The sequence below is a fragment of the Acanthopagrus latus genome, chromosome 15 (assembly GCF_904848185.1).
Source record: "Acanthopagrus latus isolate v.2019 chromosome 15, fAcaLat1.1, whole genome shotgun sequence".
Taxonomy (NCBI): domain Eukaryota; kingdom Metazoa; phylum Chordata; class Actinopteri; order Spariformes; family Sparidae; genus Acanthopagrus; species Acanthopagrus latus.
This window is the reverse complement of record NC_051053.1, coordinates 11,474,142-11,493,069: the sequence shown is the minus strand read 5'-3', so window position 1 is coordinate 11,493,069 and position 18,928 is coordinate 11,474,142. Positions and strand designations below refer to the sequence as shown.

At 38.9% G+C, this 18,928-nt stretch overlaps 1 protein-coding gene across 13 annotated transcripts in view; it reads left to right on the top strand.

The window, feature by feature from the left end:
• Positions 1–18,928, top strand: part of macrod2 (mono-ADP ribosylhydrolase 2) — a 421,900-nt gene that overhangs the window by 1,205 nt on the left and 401,767 nt on the right. For all 13 annotated transcript variants that reach the window (XM_037122855.1, XM_037122864.1, XM_037122863.1 and 10 more), the window contains exons 2-3: positions 4,194–4,295; positions 5,853–5,966. In XM_037122855.1, the coding sequence (XP_036978750.1) occupies positions 4,194–4,295; positions 5,853–5,966 (216 nt within the window). The remainder of the gene's footprint in view (positions 1–4,193; positions 4,296–5,852; positions 5,967–18,928) is intronic.

Here is an 18,928-nt window from a genome sequence, read left to right as displayed (position 1 = left end):
TCAGTAAGTTTTGGTGCACCACTGTCATTTCAGACAGCACAGTTTATTGTGAAACTGTAAGATATCCTAACGCTGGGGGTGCTTGATAAACACATTTGAGGGACCATTGCAAAACCTCATGGGTCTTCGATCGTGTATATATCTGCCAGTATAAAGACATTGGGGTTTTTGATTTTCCAATTCAGGCCCCAAAAATCGAGCAACGATCGGGCTCTAGTGCATGCTGTTCCACTTCTGGTTTAATAACTTAGTAACAGAAGCCAAGCTGTATGTGGTCTAACTTTGCACCTGATCATATCGCATTAGCTGAAGTGGACTTGCTGTTCCCTGAGTTCTGTTCTGAAGGGATGTGGCCTCAATAAATGAACTGAAACAAAGATTTATTCAGTCGAATCACTGTTGATATAGTTTGGCGGTTTATTCATTTGAATTTTACGGTGATTAGTTGCTCTCCTGAAACACTGCAGTTCAGCCGGTGTCGTGAGTCGAGCCCCGCTGACTCACGACTAATTTTTTGGAGTGCATGGCAAAATTCTTTATAATGGTTATTAAAATTCTCTGAGCAAAGGTAATAATTAATCTTAGCTGGCCGTCTCCAGTTGGAGCAGGTAGCAGCACGGAATGAACATCAAAGTGAATCAGATTTCATATTCTGAGCATACACCGCTCTTGCTCAAATTGCTTTAACAGGAGATCAAGGCGAGACAAAATATGAAAGAAAATTTTGAAACTTAAGGAGTTTAATTTGACTATTTTTTAAATAGCATTTTGTCCCAGGGCTAGTCTGTATCGGCTGGGTATTTGGAATATGTCAAACCAACAAACATAAATTATGTTAAGTTATGTTGGCACCTGCTTCCATATTCTACCAGGATAGGTGGAGAGCTTTCTTAAATCAAAAAGACATGTATATGGAAACATGAAACAGGAATATAAATAGTATTAAGGGACAACCCAAACTGCGATGTTATGTGACATCAGTCAGTCCTCCTTTTGTTTTGTTCTCACTGGAATGTGGTTCAGGGATGTCTGCGGCATTACAGTGACTGGCCTTTCAATGCAGGAAAATCACGGGACTAAGCGTCACTGATGCTGTGACTCCATCAACACAATGTTGTCGACACATTTAATAAAGCCCATTTCAAACCTATTGTTTTCTCTCGACATCTGAACTGAAGTTTTGGATTCTTTTAAAGTTCTGCAGAGCAACATAGCGCTTCAGTGTAGTACAGAGAGCTTTGCTGTGTTCAGCCTCAGAACAGCCTTTTTATTCATCCATGTAGAATAAAAGCAGCCTTGGGAATGACAGGAATGTACAAGAGGGAGAGAAAATTCGTGAGGGATACGACAGATATCCCCCACTGCTGAAATACCTTTAATACAAGCCTGACCTACTGTGGTATGTTGCCAAAAGACCGCTTGATTTCTTACCAAAATAAAACCAGCAACACTCTCAGTATTTGAGGCTTTCATTTCTGTGAGAGGCAAGTCTCATAGTTCCAAGAAATATTACAGTGTTCCTATAATGTAGGGTATTGATATATATGCTTGGCTTCAAAGCTCGAACATTTTGCTTTAAAAAGAGCCTAATGTTGTAATTTGATATATGCTTTTGTGTAATGTCATATCCCATTTAGTTTGCTTTAAGTGTTTTACAGAGAGGTTTTGGTGACCAAAAGTCCATACTGTGCATACTGGGGTATTTATGTGGCGAATACTTCACAGTAAGGCAGATAATTAGGATGAAACTTTGTAGAACAGCCCCAAGAAACATTTTGAAGTTGAGGCCTTTTTCAGTCAGTGGAGATGAACATGAGGACACAAACTGTGAGGACACAGCAGCACAAAGATTAAGCCGCAGCTGTGCAACGTAGTGGTGACTGCCAATTATTGTTGGAATTTGTTGGTAAACCAAACAAATGAATCACAAAAAGCACTCCCACTTTCTTGCACATAGTTCAGATTACTAATAGGAGCTTAAGTCAGAAGTTATACGTTTTGAAATAAGTTCTTTGGAGTACAGAAGTTGCACTACAGATTATGTTGTAGGGATATACTGATCATTGGCTGGTGTTTTTCATATCATCAGCATCTGTTTTTTTTTTTTTTTGTTTGTTTTTTTACATCTATTTGCTGATGAAATAAATACATATAAAAATGTGTTGCTCTAGTAGTTATCAAATGAAATTAGTGGAGAGGATATTTAAAGTAGCAGAAGATGGAAAAATCTAAGAAAAGTACAGCAGTTGTACTTGAGGAAATTGTACTTCTTTACTTTCCGTAACTGGTTACTGTAAATTTTGCTTTTTTTCTGCCATATTGTGTCCAATTATTGGGTATCTCTTTCCTTGATATTGGTCTTGAAAAAACATTTGATCAATTCTTAGAACGTGGACTGTACCAATGTCTTTAAAAGTATTCATACTAAAACTTGAAACTTACTTGATACTTTTTCCATACTGTAAGTGTAAATCAATATGAAATCAGCATTCAAAAGTATCGCAAGTGTTGTAGCTAAAGAAATAATAAAATAACTAAAAAAGAAAATGAAAATCTTCAATATTATTGATGTTATTACAGTGTGATGGTATTTGTTCAGTGCCTTTTCTGTGCCAGCACTGAGCACATGCTGTTAAATTAAAAAGCAGAAACATATAGCTAAAACTTTTTGCCAGCCATGACATTGTGTGCCAGTAATATTTTCTCTCTCTGTGTGTGTAATGGCAAAATGGGGTCCTGGTGACACCTTTTGTAGTTGGAACTAACACATAGATGATTAGTTTTGAGTTTTTACCGGTTGGGGACCGATTTTGTCAAAGCGATAGTGGCACAACCGTACAAGACACAGGCACAGAACTTTATAGGTGTGCAGCATAAATCAAAATGAAGTTCGAAGCTGTTTGCTCAAAACTTTACTTATGAATATGCTGATAGGTGTTGCAGCTGGTGTGGTCAAAGGTCAAGGTCATTGTGACACATTTCTCAGTAATTCTTATGTTAATTACTACAAAACATTACACAAATGTCTAGTAAGATAAAATGATGTCTTGATGGCATTTCATGTTCAAATGGTCAGCTTCACTCTGACATCATAATGTTCTGCAAAAAATGTTCACTGCACAATTCTGGTTTCTCTTTGCCGTTGGCTTTAGTTTTTTTTTGTATCAAAGTTTAAATTTCTTTATCATCATGACAACATTAGGCTACACGATTGGCAAACTTTTAATAATAAAGTCACATAAGATGGTGCTGAGCAGTACAGAGCTTCAGCAAACAGGATAAAAAGTTCAGTCCTATAATTCTTAGGCAATAGGGTGAGATAGTGCAGGGCTTCTCTGCTGAGAGCCATGGAGACACAAGAGTATGCACATTTCATTCACTCAAGCCAGTTTCATTAATTAACGCACTCACAAGCAGAGAAGAGGGACTAATGAGCAAAATCAACTGGCGGTGAGATGACTGATTGGAGTGAGACCCTGCATTGTTTTGGGTCTCCATGACAAACGGCTGAGAACCACTGGTGGCGTAAGTGGAGGAGACTGCCATTCAATTACAGTACTTGTGTTTCATGTCAAACAGCAACCCAATTTAAACATATGAGCACAACTTGGAATCTATCAGTTCCAGGGGTGCTCTGTTATCTCTGATCCTGCACTTTGACCCTCCAAGGTAGAAGAGCATTTTAATGCATGAAGCAGGATTACATTATTAAAGATCACAGCTTTAAGAAACACATTTCATAATGTTTAGAGCACCAGGGAGGTGGGGAGGAGACAGGAGCAGGACACGACTGATGATGATGATGATGATGATGATGATGATGGTGATGATGGTGATGATGATGATGATGGCAGTATCAGCTGAGCGATGAAGGAGGAGTCTAGATATAGACCAAACCTCAATTGAGGCAAGACTTGCTACTGCTGCTGAGAACTGTGGGTGGTGGTCAGTATAAGTAAAGAAAGGGTGCTGAGAGACGGTTTGGTGCAAGACCAATGGAAGGAAAAAAAAAAAATTAGTGGGGATTGAAGTGAAAGGTTAGTGGCTGGAAATTCACTGGAAATGAATGTTACACTTGTTATTACCTGGTCTGTGCCAGTCTCAAGTTTATTTTCCTCTTTTCTTTTCTCAGTTATTCTTCAGTGTGATTAGCCTTATTCACTCTAAAAATTGATCGTTTCTTCCTTCCACAGATAGACTGCTCCGTCTAGATTGGGAGGAGAGACGCAAGGAGTATCGTCGTCAAGACTTTATACCTCTGGACAAGATTCCAACCTGGAGAGAGGATAATCAATGTAAGAGAGAAGGCTCATTCCTTCAGATACCGAATGTCTTTTTAGTGTGGTATGGCCGATAAACTGGCACATCATAGCAGTATTTATGCCCCCCAGTTGAAAAATAGTTTTTCAATAATTCTAGTGTCTACATGAGATATATGTTTTATCTAAGGTATTTTGTTCTTGTGCATTTATCCACACTCTTAAGAGTGTGGCAATGTAGAGAAAGCATAGTAGTTCTGCTTATGTAATACATGCATTTGTCAGTGTGATGGTGTTTACATGATGTGGGTTCCCAAAGTTGCAGTGAGATTATAGTATATAGTATATAGTATAGTATATAGTATTATAGTATACCTTATCCAAGATTAAGCAAAAAACAACAAAACAAAACTTAACAAATGGTTGGTTATGGTAAGCCTGACAGTTTAATATATTTATAGAAGGTTTATATGATTTCTCAGGACGTAATGCCTTATTTTAAAATGGAAAAGACACAAACCACAGCCATACAAGTAGCAACACAGATTGAATATAGGCAGCCAACAGTAACAGAGTTTTTGAAAAGTCAAACTGTCACAATCTTATGAAGACTCAAGACTTGTACATTAAATTAGCTTTGGAAAAGTTAGTGTTTAATTAGGCTGTTGAATTATTTTTGCATTACCGTAACATTATGGTTGGCCCATTGCAGTATTACAGGTCTGTATTTGAAAGCAGTGGGTAAATCGTATTTGAATTTGTAGCAGCATGTTTTTGGCATCGGATTCCTCAGAAGGTTTAGAGCATTTCTGCCTTTGAATAACATGTTTGAATTTAGAATCAAGAACATCATCTACATCTAACATAAAAAGGTAACACTAAAGTTACTAATAAGACAACATTACTGAAACGCCAATATAAAGTTATAGGTGTAGTTGGCTTATCTGTGCCTGGTGTTACATATGAGACAATTCGATGTTTGCAAACAAGGCGCTCACAAGAGCTTTAAAACATAAAGTAGTTTATTTATGGTTGAAGCAGTTTGACATCCATATGAGGGCAAAACCGACAATTGATATTCAGTAAACTGAGGTATAATGTCAACTTCTTAATAAGTACTTAGCTGATGTATTTCCTTAAGAACCAAAATCAAACAGAACTGAGGAAGTATATTCCGCACAAAATCATGGCTAAACTTGTCTGGCTAGTTATACCTTGAACGTACTAGTTCCTAAGAATGTTTACCATGCATTACATCGTACAGTTAGAATTCTGTTTTTCAGTCTGAAATAAGGAAGATGTACAAAACATTAGTTACAAGTGTCAAATATATGCTATATAGCAATTCTAGAATAGATACTTGATAGATCAGTATAGTGTTTCCTGTATTTTGAATAGCTGTTGTGCTGTACAGGATGCTGGGATAATGGATACATTGATTCTTGAAGTCTTTATCTCAATATTCCTCAACTCATTTAATTGAAGATTTTATCTTTTTCTAGAACATTTGAAAACCTTTAATGAACTTGCACTGCATCTATTTAAATAAACAATGTGTGTATCTTATTAGCAACTTTTCTTTATTGATTTCAGCCAATGAGAAGGAAGAAGGGAAGGAGCTGACAGGTGGAGGAGGGCTGACTGACAAAGTATCTCTCTACAAAGGAGATATTACTGTCTTGGAGGTGGATGCCATAGTCAATGCTGGTAAGAATCTGCCCTTTGACCTTTGAAAGCTGTTGGATGGTGCTGACTGCTTGAAGGCAGCTCAGCTTTTAAATTGTCCTTGGCTGCCCTCTGCTGTTGAGATTCAGAAAGTACTGCTACTTGAGGCATTGCACAATTGATGGGTGTGATTGAGACAAATGTGATCTGCTTTTCACTACAGCCTGAAATGAAGTGACCATTTAGATTATGTCCTACCCTTTCTTTTGTTTTGTAATTCCACCTTTTTCATTTTCTCTCCTTCTCCTGCCTTGTGTCAGTAAAACACAAAGTTAATGATGGAATTAATCTGAAGTGGCTGATAGGCATTTCATCTGATTTGTCTTCAGTGTGGCATCTTTTTCCTGTAACGATTAACTTATATTCAGTGCTGGTGCTGAGTGCCTGGTGAAGAGTCGTTTTCGTAAGTACAAGAAAATATAGAATTACAGAGGGTAAACAGGCATAGATTTGCGTGGCTGTTATGTAATTTTCTGCAGTCACAACCTACACACATAGTCAGAGGTGCTAAATCTTTACCTGTTGCTTCTGCAGCTGATGCTCTGGATCATTCTGTTGCTATAGAGGTGAAAACCTAAACCTAAACCATAGCCGTATAGCAGCAGCAAACCACATACTGTGTATGGAGTCTTATAACTTTCATCTTTATGCGGTATTTCCACACACATACATGCACACACACATTACAGTCTACCAAACAGTGTGCATCTTGTGTGAAATTAATTCTCTGTAATTTATGCAAGATTAATAGATGTGAAAAACAGACTGCTCTGTTAGATAGGGCTGATGGATTTAATCTATTATGTTAATACTCATCCTGTTAAGGATAAGGTGACATGACATTTTGAATCATCGTCAACATCATGTAAAAGACAAGATTCACTTCAACAGAAACCTGAAACACGACTAAATGTCATGGCAGTTGTTTTGCTGCATCAACATTTTGACCTTTACAAATGTAACACTTGTAGTGGCTATTAGACATTATACAAGTTTGTTGTTAGTACAGAGTTTTGTGATAACTGCTATATGTCAGAATTGCATTGTTGTAAGATGTTTATATGTAGTTTTAGTTAGAGATTAAATTAGGATTTGTATTTTGATTTATGGTACATAATGGTGTTCTATTATTTGATCCATGAAACCCTAAGTTTACAGTCAATATCTTAATCAAATCAAGGTTAGGGCAGAGGGATAGGTGAGTAGTGTGGTTATATTAAGCGACTTAAGAAAATGAAATATGAGTTAGAAATTAGGTTCAGGAGGGAATATTGAATATTGAATACTATTGTAGCAAAGGCAGACAGTTCAGTTCAACAGTTAATGCTGCCAGACGTCCGGGCTCTGACTGAGCTACATGTTGGCTAGGAGGCAATTCATTCTGTTTAGCAGGCTGTCAGAGGGTCTGGAAGGTTGAAGAAATTGCTGCAGCCTTTTATAAATTTCAGATGGTCTCAGCAGTTGTCCCACTGCTTCTCTAATCACTGCGGTACCAGTAGTCTTGGTCCTGGTGGTTGAAGTGATAGTGGTGGACTGTTGTCCAGCTGTGCTCAACAGCAGCAGTATGCTGTGAATGTTAATGTGAATAGAATACTCCAGGACATTTTTTAAAATTGCTTTATCACTGGTAACAATAGACTTTCATTTTACAGTAAATGCCATTGTGTTATATCAGTGCTGGTTGCAAATGATGTATTAGCTGAATAGGCTACTCTGACATGCCCTGGAAATAGTGGCTCTTGTCCAAACTTTGCTGAGTAGCATAGTTCTAAACTTGTGAACTGCGGATGTTGGGCAATGCACATTGATAAGATCTTTGGATAGTTTGTTCAACTTATTGCCTTTCATCTATTCAGTGCTTCCACTCTCTAGCCTGCAGTATTTCCATTTTCTTGTGCTGTTTTTCATTTAGACTTGGCACCAGTAGACTGCTGTCCATGAAATGTGGGACTTTTTGAGCACTGTGAAAGTATTAGTCTGAAGGTTAATAAATGATCAGAATGTATTTTTCTCACAGGCGTCAGACTTGAAGTGCAGAGTTGTGCAGATTGCAGTTAAATGTGAAGGTTAGTGATACAATATCTGGGAACATGAGGGAAGGGTACTTTTTTGTTCCCTTTGTTGTGTTCAGTGGACATTAACTGAAAAGTAACCACAGGAGCAGGTCGTCTTTGCAATCTTCTGCTATTCTACGTACCTGCATGATCCATGACTGTTCCTGCAGTTGACCTTGACCATTCAGTATTCTGATATGATAAATTGATACTGTAATGTGAGAGGAAATATTGAAATGTTTGTTATATATTATAACGTAGCTTAAGGCCAGAGCTTATGTGCTTATTGCATCTTGTGGTTGCTTAGCAATAGTTTCTGAGGACATGCACAGCCAACTTGCAAATTGAGGCAGGATTCAGTAGCCTTGTGCGTACCCAAACATGTTGTTGAAAGGAAGCATATCTTCCACCTAAATGTTGATCTCTTATCTATTGTTTTCAAAAGGCAATAGCTGTAGCTCATGGAAATGAAGAGTGACTCCAAAATTTCAACTTTTCGCAATCTTCCTTCACCTGGACTGTTTGTAGCTTATTTGCAGCCGACATGTGCTGTTTTAATTTTATCACATAACATTTTGAATGCATTTCATAAGCTAAGGCACATTGAGACTTTGTGCAACATGGTTGTGTTGTGACAGCAGCAATATGTGGGTTGCAAAGGAGAAATGTCTGTAATTTCAGGGAACACAGACCAGCTTGGTACTGCTGTTATGGTGGCTGCCTATAGTTTTTAGGGGGTGTCAGGTTGCTTTATGTCCTCCATTAAAGTTTAATTATTAGGCTCATTGAGTTTTTAATTCTTCTTTAATTCTGTTTGGCCGGAGGTTGGACAGGAGGTGCTCAAACTGTCACCTGAGTGGAAGCCTGGGGAAAGCGGGACAGGAGATGCCCCAGTGACAATCAGTTAACTGCAGGTGTGTAGGGCAACGTGGCCAGATCATGACAAGGTGGACTGGGCTGCAGCATCCAGCCCCGGCAGATGGCCCGACTCCGCTTTCTCTTCAGAATGAGCTTGCATTGCCCTGTCTGCCACCAATCGCCACAAAATATTGTCAGAACAATTCCCATGCTTCCTGTTATCCTCCCTTAGCTGTTTTAAGAAAACAGAATGGGGAATAAAATGGATGACACAGTAGTGGATCTCATTCTGAAGTATTTATTTTTTTGGCCTTTTTGGCTTTATTGCTAGAACAGCTGAAGACTTAGACAGGAAACAGGATGACAGAGAGGGGAGTGTTCTTTCTTTACTCAGAACACTGTTTAGATTGCATTTTAGGTGAAAACAGTGCAAACTGTTCTATCTGGGATACTCTCTCCCTGAGTATGGAAGGCTTTAAGCCCAAATGTACAAATTATATTTTTCTGTAGAAAGGTTAATTTTCAGTCAACTAAACATTAAGGCCGGTTTGTCATAACATTTTTAATTATATATGCAACAAATAAAAGGTACTTTTCTCCTTTTTATGGGGTCCTGTGAGAAAAAGCTTCCTTCTTTTTTCAGTGTCCAAGCCTGAGGTTTGTTACCTTTTTTTTTTCTTTTTCATCCTTATGCTCTCCCTGTACTGTTTGACATGATGCTTGTGTAGGTGGTAAAAGAAGTTGGTGGTGTTTGAGTCCATTGTAGCGATCAGTCTGCGGTGGCATAATTTGCAAAATATGTTTTTTTGGTTTCAGACCTTTAATACCCATACCATGTCCTTTCTCCTCGTCTTGACTGGTCTCCATGTTTATTTATGTGCAGACTTCCTGCCTGCGGCCTCGCCATGATGAAGAACACAAAGCATTGTACAACCGTCAATAGATACGTATACTTAGTAAAGATTGTGACTGGACTGCATGATATAAAAAGATATGCTTTTTTTTGCATTGTTACAAGATGCATCAACATATCACACAACCCTAACAGATACTCAGGACTTTCATTGATCCTTGAGTAGCCCACGTCTTTGGTATATATCTTTGGATGAGTATCGGACAATGATGGAAAGAGGAGACTATCGCAGTTAATCAAGGTATCTTTCACAGAAAATTGCAGGGTTCAGTAAAAGTTGAAAGGACGTTCAAACTGGATTTTAAATTTAATGCATATCATTACTGTTACTTTTACATGACAAACACAAGATAATGTCTTCCATTTTTCTCCTTGTCTTTGTGCATGGAGTTCACGTGAGTGTCACCATCCCTCCCAGACCAAAATGAGGTCGTAAAGATAGCGTTGTGAAGTGGAGAGGACTTCTCTTATCATGATGACTGTGGTAATTATGCACAGGGGTTGACTCCTAATCCATTACCCGCTGTAAACCTTTCCCATCTTTCTGTATTAGATCATTTTTTACAGGAGCCAATTTAGAGTGCACAGAGAATCTGGTTATGAATGCTATAAAGAACCTGAAGGGGCTGAGATGACTGTGAGAGAGGCAATTGGTATTCAGTTGTATGGAGCGGCTCACACTGCAGTCATCACAGGTTTGATGAGAGCGGTGACCCACAGAGGGCAGAACGCTACGATCCTGTGGAGATTGACTTGAATACGTTTTTTGATATGCAGTCAGTTCAGACATTGTTTGCTTGTGGGGTTGCTTGGCACACATTGTTTACTTCATGGTCAGTTATGCATTATGTAAAGTGCAGAAGGCTACATGACCTAATCCACACTGAGCAGAATAAAACATTTTTCTGTGGTCAGGTAACATGTAGAGGCACAACAATTTTTTATGTATCATTGGTATCAAGTCAGTTGTGATGTCCAGCTTAAATCCTGGCCAATTTATGAGTCAGTTGATTAAGTCAAGCTTACCCATATGCCAAGTGAGAATTCAAGAAAACAAAATTCTAAATTACTAAATCTAAATCACGACTGCTATTGACCTGAACTTTATTTCATACTGTGTTATAATCAGAAAATGAAACAGGAATATGACATGGATAATGTTATAAAGATATTTGAGGTGAAATTTCAGTAAAAACAAGAACTATTTGAATCATCTAACAATATTCACGTACCACTAAATCTTATAGACTGAAACAGCTAAGTAAATATCAAAATAGTTGGCAATATAAGGTTCAGTCATTTTTCAAGCAAACATGTCAGGTTCAGGTTCCAGCTTCTTAAATTTAACGACTTTTATGTCCTAACCTCATTTACGATACTAAATGTTTGTTGTTTGACTGTTGGACGAAATATCTAATTTGAAGATGTCTCTATAGGAGCTATTTTTTTGAGAATTTATAGCCTAAACATTTCATTATGAAAAAATCGGGCTGATTAGTCGATGATAAAAATAATTGTTGCAACAATAGCTGAAGCCCTGTTGGAAACATAGATAGATATATATTATATGGTGAGGGAAGTATGTAGTGGTTGTGGTTCATCCTTTTCTGCTTATTGAAAACCTTGGTGGTTGTGGCAGCCTGGCAATACTGCAAGATTATGGTGTGTAATGTCCAGAGAATATTATATGCTTCTTTGAGTCACAAGCCTTAATGGAGAGTACTGCCTTATTTATTAGGGAATGAGTCTGAGTGCTATGGTAATATTTTAGCCTGCAAAGCAGAAGGCTTTTGCAGGCTTTGCATTTCTCGTTGAGCTCTTGGTACAAAGACAGACTCTAAACAGAAGGACTTTTTATTGTCACACTTCCCAGCTTAAAGGTTCTGTGGATGTCTAATTGTAGCATGTGAGAACATATTCTCCTGTTCTCCTTCCTGAAAGCCCATACATTCTTGTCAAAAAATCCAAAATCCTGATTTTTACTCAACTGTCTAAAATGTTTACCGTTACTGAACAGGGTGTCTCAACAATGCGCTCATACAGCCAAGACGAATGGTGTCAAATTTGCAATTCACTTTCTATTTTTCCATTTCCCTTAATGATTGATAAAGCCTGTGGCTTTTGCTTTTGCTTCCTACTGTTCAGGGCTCTTGTCATCGCAGACTCTCATTAGATTTTCTGTCAGGCCTTGGATGTGCTGCACAACACACTCAGCCCCTGGAGAGTCTGGCTCGATGGGTTTATCCGTCTCTCTGCAGATTCACACCATGTGCCATAACCTCCCTGAGTGATGCAGCCGTGCTCCCAGCAATATATCTACAATTCAGGGTCTCTCTTTCTCTCTCTGTAGTCTTTTTCACTCTGCTGCCAGTTGCGTATACATGCAAGTATACAACCACACCTCCACAAAGACATACACACAGTACTTTAGAAACCATGGCAGAAGACTGGTAACTTCTTGAGCAAACTTGTGATTGTTGTACTGTCACACCAAGAATGAAAATCATTGCCCCGGCTGAGAGAACTTGCTGCTCTGTTGAACAGTGAAATGACTCTGGTGAGTGGGTTGCATTGGGTCCTGCGCTAAAAGGTCCAGTTAATCGTATAGGCTCTGAGAGAGATACAGCGCAAGGACAGGGTTTTCCTCACCATCAGGGTCTAAATGTGAACAGAGGTGACAAACCAGCTGGCGAGCTTCCCCTCCTTCTGATTTCAGCTCTATTTCTCTCCTCCTGGTGTCCAGATTGTGAACAGCCTTGCAGCCGGCCTCAGTGTTTGGTCAGCAACAAGGTTGTTTACCTAATCTCCGTGGTCCACAAGGTGCCAACATTTCCAGATAGAAATAATTTTTCACGAGGTGTGGCTAATGGAAAGTAATCATGGGAATCTGTGCTGTCAGTGTGTATCCGGCCGGCACTTAGAGGAATGTCTCCCCCGTTGCTTGGACTGCTAATGGTGTATGACCGTATTGAGTATTTGGGAGATGTGCCTCCCTTTCCTTCCCCGTCACAGTTTATGTGACCCAGCCCACACCTTCTCTGTCTCTTTAACGCAAACACTCACACTCGAAAACAAACAGCACGCACCCCACAAAGTGATGCTGAGGCCATGAAACAGACTCTGTGTCTTTAGAGACAGTTGCAGGCACTCACAAATAGGTCCGTCATTCAGGTCAGGTCCACACTTGTCCTGTGGACAGAAAACTTAACTCATGATTGTCAAGGTCAGAAAGTTGCTGTTTGTATTCCTGTTTTTCTTTCTACCCCCTTCCTCTAGTCTTTGTTCAACTATCCAGCCCTCCCTGTCCTGAAATAAACATTTCAAGACACTCTGCCTTATGCTGCACACACCAGCTCACATCCATCAGGCTTGTTAGTAATTGAGAGGGTATTCAGACAGGGCCGTAGGGAAAGAGTATCCAATCATCGTCTGTTACTCTTTCTTTGTCCCACAGGTGTGGATATTTTGATGATATTAGTAACTGTAGAAGTCATGTATTGAATATGGAGGGGAAAATAAGTGGTTAAAAACAAATATCTGCATTATTTCTGTGAGAACAGAAACCTTTGCCACACAAGTATTTTAGTGGTTTAAGGGTGGTCATGGCAAAAACAAAGTGTTCTTGTTGTAAAACAAAAGAACTTGTGTGTTTTCTGAGAAGATATGTGACTCACGTCTTACCCCTACGCAGACAGTATGAGAAGGCCTGCCACTGCTTGTGCGTGTGTGTGTGTGTCACGTAGATGTGCAATCAATGTGTGTTGCCTAACATCTGCAGTTCACAAGCTGAGAACTGTGTTACTCAGCAAAGTTTGGACAAGAGCCAATATTTCCAGGGCATGTCAGAGTAGCCTATTCAGCTAATGCATCAGTTGCAACCAGTATTGATATAACAGAATGTCATTTACTGTAAAATCAAAGTCTTTTGTTACCAGTGATATTTATTTATTTATTTTTAAATGTCATGGAGCATTCTATTCACTTTAACATTCACAGCATACTACTGCTGTTTTGCACAGCTGGATAAAAGGCCTCCATTATCACCTCAACCACCAGGACCAAGACTACTGGTACCTGTGTGTGTGTGTGTGTGTGTGTGTGTGTGTGTGTGTGTGTGTGTGTGTGTGTGTGTGTGTGTGTGTGTGTGTGTGTGTGTGTGTGTGTGTGTTTGAGAGATAGATGAATAAGATATTTTATAGCAGTGTAAAGCTGGTAATGCTTTCATTTAACAGGTAACATAGCAGGCTGACCGACACATGAATGGCTCCAGTGCTCATAAAAGTTGTGAATGTGTAGACCTGTAGGGGGCACTGTGGCTCCACCTAAGTATGGCTGACTTGTCTGATGGCAGAGTGAGTTTGAGAAGTCGGATGACTGGGCTGGTTTTGGCTGGCTTTTTTTCTGCTGCCATGAACTGTTTGAGGTGACAACTGGAAATTCCAAGGCTTCTTACAGAATTTCAGCATCTGCTCAGAAAAATGTCCAATTTTGTGCTTGGAATTGAAACATAATTTTGGAACACAATGAAACAGTTTAAAAAGGAAGAGATGCTGGTTTCAGATGTTAGACCATATAACCATAAAAGGAGTGAAAGTATGGCGGTGCTTCTTTTTCAGCCTTGGTGGAGATGCAGAGACACGGCATGTGTGCAGCTGTGTAGTTGTATGCACAAAAGAAGGAGTGAGTTCTTAGATCTGTAAGAGAATGTAGGGAGATGCTGGTTGAGACTCTTTACTGGCAGAGTGAAGCACGGGTGAGAGGAGAGCGTTGGAGAAATCAACCCCTGACTGCTGACTGTTTCTCTGCACAATCCTCAGGCAGTGTGCCCTGCGTAGTCGCCTACAGGCAATTCACTGGCCTTCACAATACCCCTCTTTGAACAGCACTCCATTCTCCCTGCTTCTGTTCCCCCTATGTTTTCCTCAGTTTCCTCATTTTCGCTTCTGTTCGTTTATCTTTGTTACTGCATATACTGTAAACCTACGCAGGAACAAACAAATGCAAGCCATGTATGACCTGAGCCGAGAAAAGTGTGCACCTTAGCAGAAATACTGATGAGCTACTTGGTTACAGGCTTGCAGTTGCAAGGTTCTCTATAATGGCTTCCTATGTATAATGGTAATGGCGTAGATAATGAGCAACATAATGTTACAGGTAAGTAAAGGAATATAAAGCACACATTTTAGCAGGGGTATTTTCTTTGAAGGATGTGTTCTTCTTGTTCTTTCACCCGACAGACACTCCATTTGATAATTTAATGCTTGAGCTTCACAGTCCTTGTTTCTTCAGAGGGGATGCAGTGGTTAAAATAAATTCATGCTGCCCAGAATATGTAGTGGTGTTGGAGCAGAAATAAAGTAATCCAATGCAGTGTTACTGTGACTAAGTCTCTGTCAGAATTCCACCTTGTATATGAGTTCTTAGTGGAGATATGAAATTGTCCCTTTCCCACAATTGTGCTCTTTTTGCTAAACATAAAAGTCGCGCCATGTAAGAGATCCTTTAAGCAACTGCAATGATAGACTGTAATCTTTGCTGAGTATTGTTAAATGAGAATATACTTCCCATAACCCAGGGCAGTTCATTCAATATTTGTGAGCATGTACAGGTTTCTGTCACAGCTGTGACCAAGAGCTGAGCTCGTAAAACAGCTCTCAACTGTCTTTTTTTAGTGCATTTTAAAATAACTGGGGTTTCTCTCCCAGTTTTACATTTTCTAAGGTTCGCTTCTAACTATGTTGTGTAGGAATAATTATAAGAAGAGATGCCTCTCCTAAACTACAAAATAATGCTCCCAAAGAATCTATAAGAGCATTAGCTGAAGGGACTCAAACATGCGCTGAAGGTTTCAGCAGGACAACAACCATGATGCTCAGAAGCATTCAGATGATGTGGTTAATTAAAAAGAATCATGCCTTTGTTTTCATTTTCTCAGATCCAAGAGTCATCTGCCTCATGAAAATAAATCAGTGAAACACTCAGTTAGCCACAGTATTTTTTGGAAAGCTGTTGTTAGTTTTTCCAAATATATGTTTGTGTGTCTCTGAGAATGTCCTTTAAAAAGAAATGAAATTGAAAAAATGCAGTAGTTTTTTTTTTTTTTAATTTAGTGTCCTAATCATACAGGGTAAGACAATTTGATAAATTCAAGCCCGACCTCTCCTTCAGAGACTATCCTTTATCCTTTTGAAATAAATTGTCTGTGTTTGTGCTGTGCACAAATGAAGGTTAATGATAGCAATTACAAGTAAAATTTGTATTTGTATTTTTAATGTATTTTATCCTCATATAACAGTTTATATGCTACATTTTTCAATGTTAGGTGATTTTTGGACTGTTTGCACCCAAATTGTGTTTTATTTCACTGAACCGGAAAACCTTCACACTATCCTATGAAATCAACTTGAGTTACTGTCACAGAGACCTTTTCAATCATCTATAATGAACCAGGTTTATAATGGCAGCCTTTCCTTGATTGAAACAAATGGGGGACAAATTCAATACAACATAACTTTTGAAAACTTGAACTAAAAATACAATAGATCTGGGAAGAAAATTTGTTGTAATGCAACTAGTGGACAGTTACAAGAAGCATCTAACCACACAGGCCCTGACCTTAAAGAGGACAGCTGAATGCTCACTAATAGAAAAACAACACAAAACAAAAAAAAACTTGCTGATAGTCTGTGGTTTTTATACGTGCATGTACATGGGTACTAACTGATTCTTGACCTTTATCATGTCTTATGAGGTTCCTCATAACTGGAATAGACGTAAGTAAGTAGCCTTACTTCCGCTGTGTCTTCCCGTTACATATTATCACTACATGTTATGGTGCTGGAGAAGTTGAATTATGCAATTTGGCACTGTGAAGATGAACTGACCTGTTACGATTTTTTAATTGAACATGCTTTATCTATTGTACAGTTATAATGAAAATTCTCTCTTCAAATGCACTGAACTCTAGCAATCGGCAGCAGCTCTCAGGAGTTACATGGCTGCACAGTTGTTGCTCTTGTGTATGGTAATGAAGCACTGACTGGACGTCCTGATGAAATGGATTTCCCTTCTGTTGACACAAGTGATTGTGTGGTTACTGTAGGGCTTAGGGAATGAGGACTCATTATAGACAAAGACCTTCGTTCAGCGGAATGGTAATAGAAATGAGCCTAGTGTTCTGTTGGCTATGATGAACGGTAAGCTTTATGTAAAATGTCTGCAAGATATGAGTCTATTAGGCATGATGGAGTTATTATTTTGAAAGGTCTTACAGCTTACAAGCCAGTGTTTGATGTAACTACCAGGCAAACAGTGATTGTTAATGAACTCCATCAGTTTTCCAAAAGCAGAACCCATTTGGGCTCATTTATGACAAAATGATCTCGATGCTGTTTGTCGCAGACTTTGTTAGGAGAAGGTTCTGAACGGTTTTATTTCTTCAGTTGGTCATTTAAGACAGTTATTTGCATAATGGTCCATTGCATACCGAGATTATACAGTCAGATGGTTGACTTTATATGCTTGTCACAAACTCAGTTAAAGAACAAAGTGATTTTTGATTGATCCCCCAAAAATTCCGATTTTATTGCCATGATAGGCTACTGCCTGAGAGGGAATTTTTGATAAGGGAGAACAAAAGGACACTGAAAAGAGGACACTTCTGCCTTGAGTGCCGGTGAGTAAAGAGGTAGTTGATGCAGCAGGGTTCAGAGGGTTGCTTATATAGAGTAGTTATAGACAAGCTGATGATTTGTTGTGATGTACAGGGGCAGAGCAGGGAGACCTGACTTGGAGGTAGTGCGACCTCAAACAAACTGCATTTGTTTAACCTAGCTCAGCTGTGCAGCTATAATGGGATGATGGCTTCTGCCATTAGCATGATGAAATGGACAAATAAGTGACTTTAGTGAAACCCACTCAAGTAAGGGGCTGCAATTTGATTGGCCTTTGATGCTTCAGTTGGCTATGGAAACAATTTAATCTCTTTAATAGAATCTTTGTCCCCCGTCCGTGCACAAACAAAGCAGATTAAGGTTCCCAATAAGGCGAAGACTACACAGTCTTCGTGATGGAACAGAATTCGTAATACTGTGGGTGGCATTGGGGGTTTTGTCTGGTGTGTGTGGACACAGACGAGAAACACAGCAAAAACTTAAGTTCTGTTCAACTGTACTCAGTGCGTTTTATTCACATTACTTAATCAGGGTTAAGATCTCGGAAATCTTTTAAAGAGGAAGACCCCATTGGCTAGAAGCACGATTAAGCACAAACAATTTGGGAGCCAATCGTGGTCCAGTATTCACCATATACAACTGAAATGTTGAAGCTTAAAACCTCAAGTTCACACTTCACATACGCTGATAGTTGGAGACAAAATGCATTTTGTTATTTTTAGCTAATTTCCAGTTGATTTTCCAGCAATCCCCTCCCTTCTCTTTATATCGCTATACATAGCAGCAAACAGGAGGATCCTCCTTACTGTGTGTTCATGCACATCGTCTTTGGGTAGCTATCTTTTTAACCCTTATTTTAATAAGAATATCTCTCTCACAGCAGGTTTGATACATGTGATAAGGGGATTTTCAAAAGTTTGTTTCCATAGCAATGAAAAACAATAATCATTCACACTAATTGTGAATCATAACTCAATCACATTACCAGTCAAAAAAGTTGGAATATGTTTTATTCTTTTTTCTTTTTGTTGCTATACTGGAAGTTGAATAAGATGAATAGAATGGAACAAATACATAAAACAGTAGATTTATACAAGGATACATTTGGGCACATAACCTCTCCCTGTACTAAAATATATATCTAGGTTACTGCATTACTCTGTTGTGCTTTAGCATCATGGTGATGCTAATTTTATCACATGTTACGCAAAGTCAGGCTTGTTGTGTATATAGTCAGCTCCTAAGCAGCTTCCACTCAGTTCTCTCTTTGGTATGAGCACTAGGGAAGCGATCCTTCATCCTCTTCTTCTTGCCTCTCCTGCTATTAACAGGTGTTGATTGATTAGTATGAACGTAATTAGCCGTGGATGAATATGTAGGAGGAAAAAGTAGAGTACGGGAGAAAGTCTTGTGTTTCTTATCCCAGTTTTTTTTAAATTTTTTTTT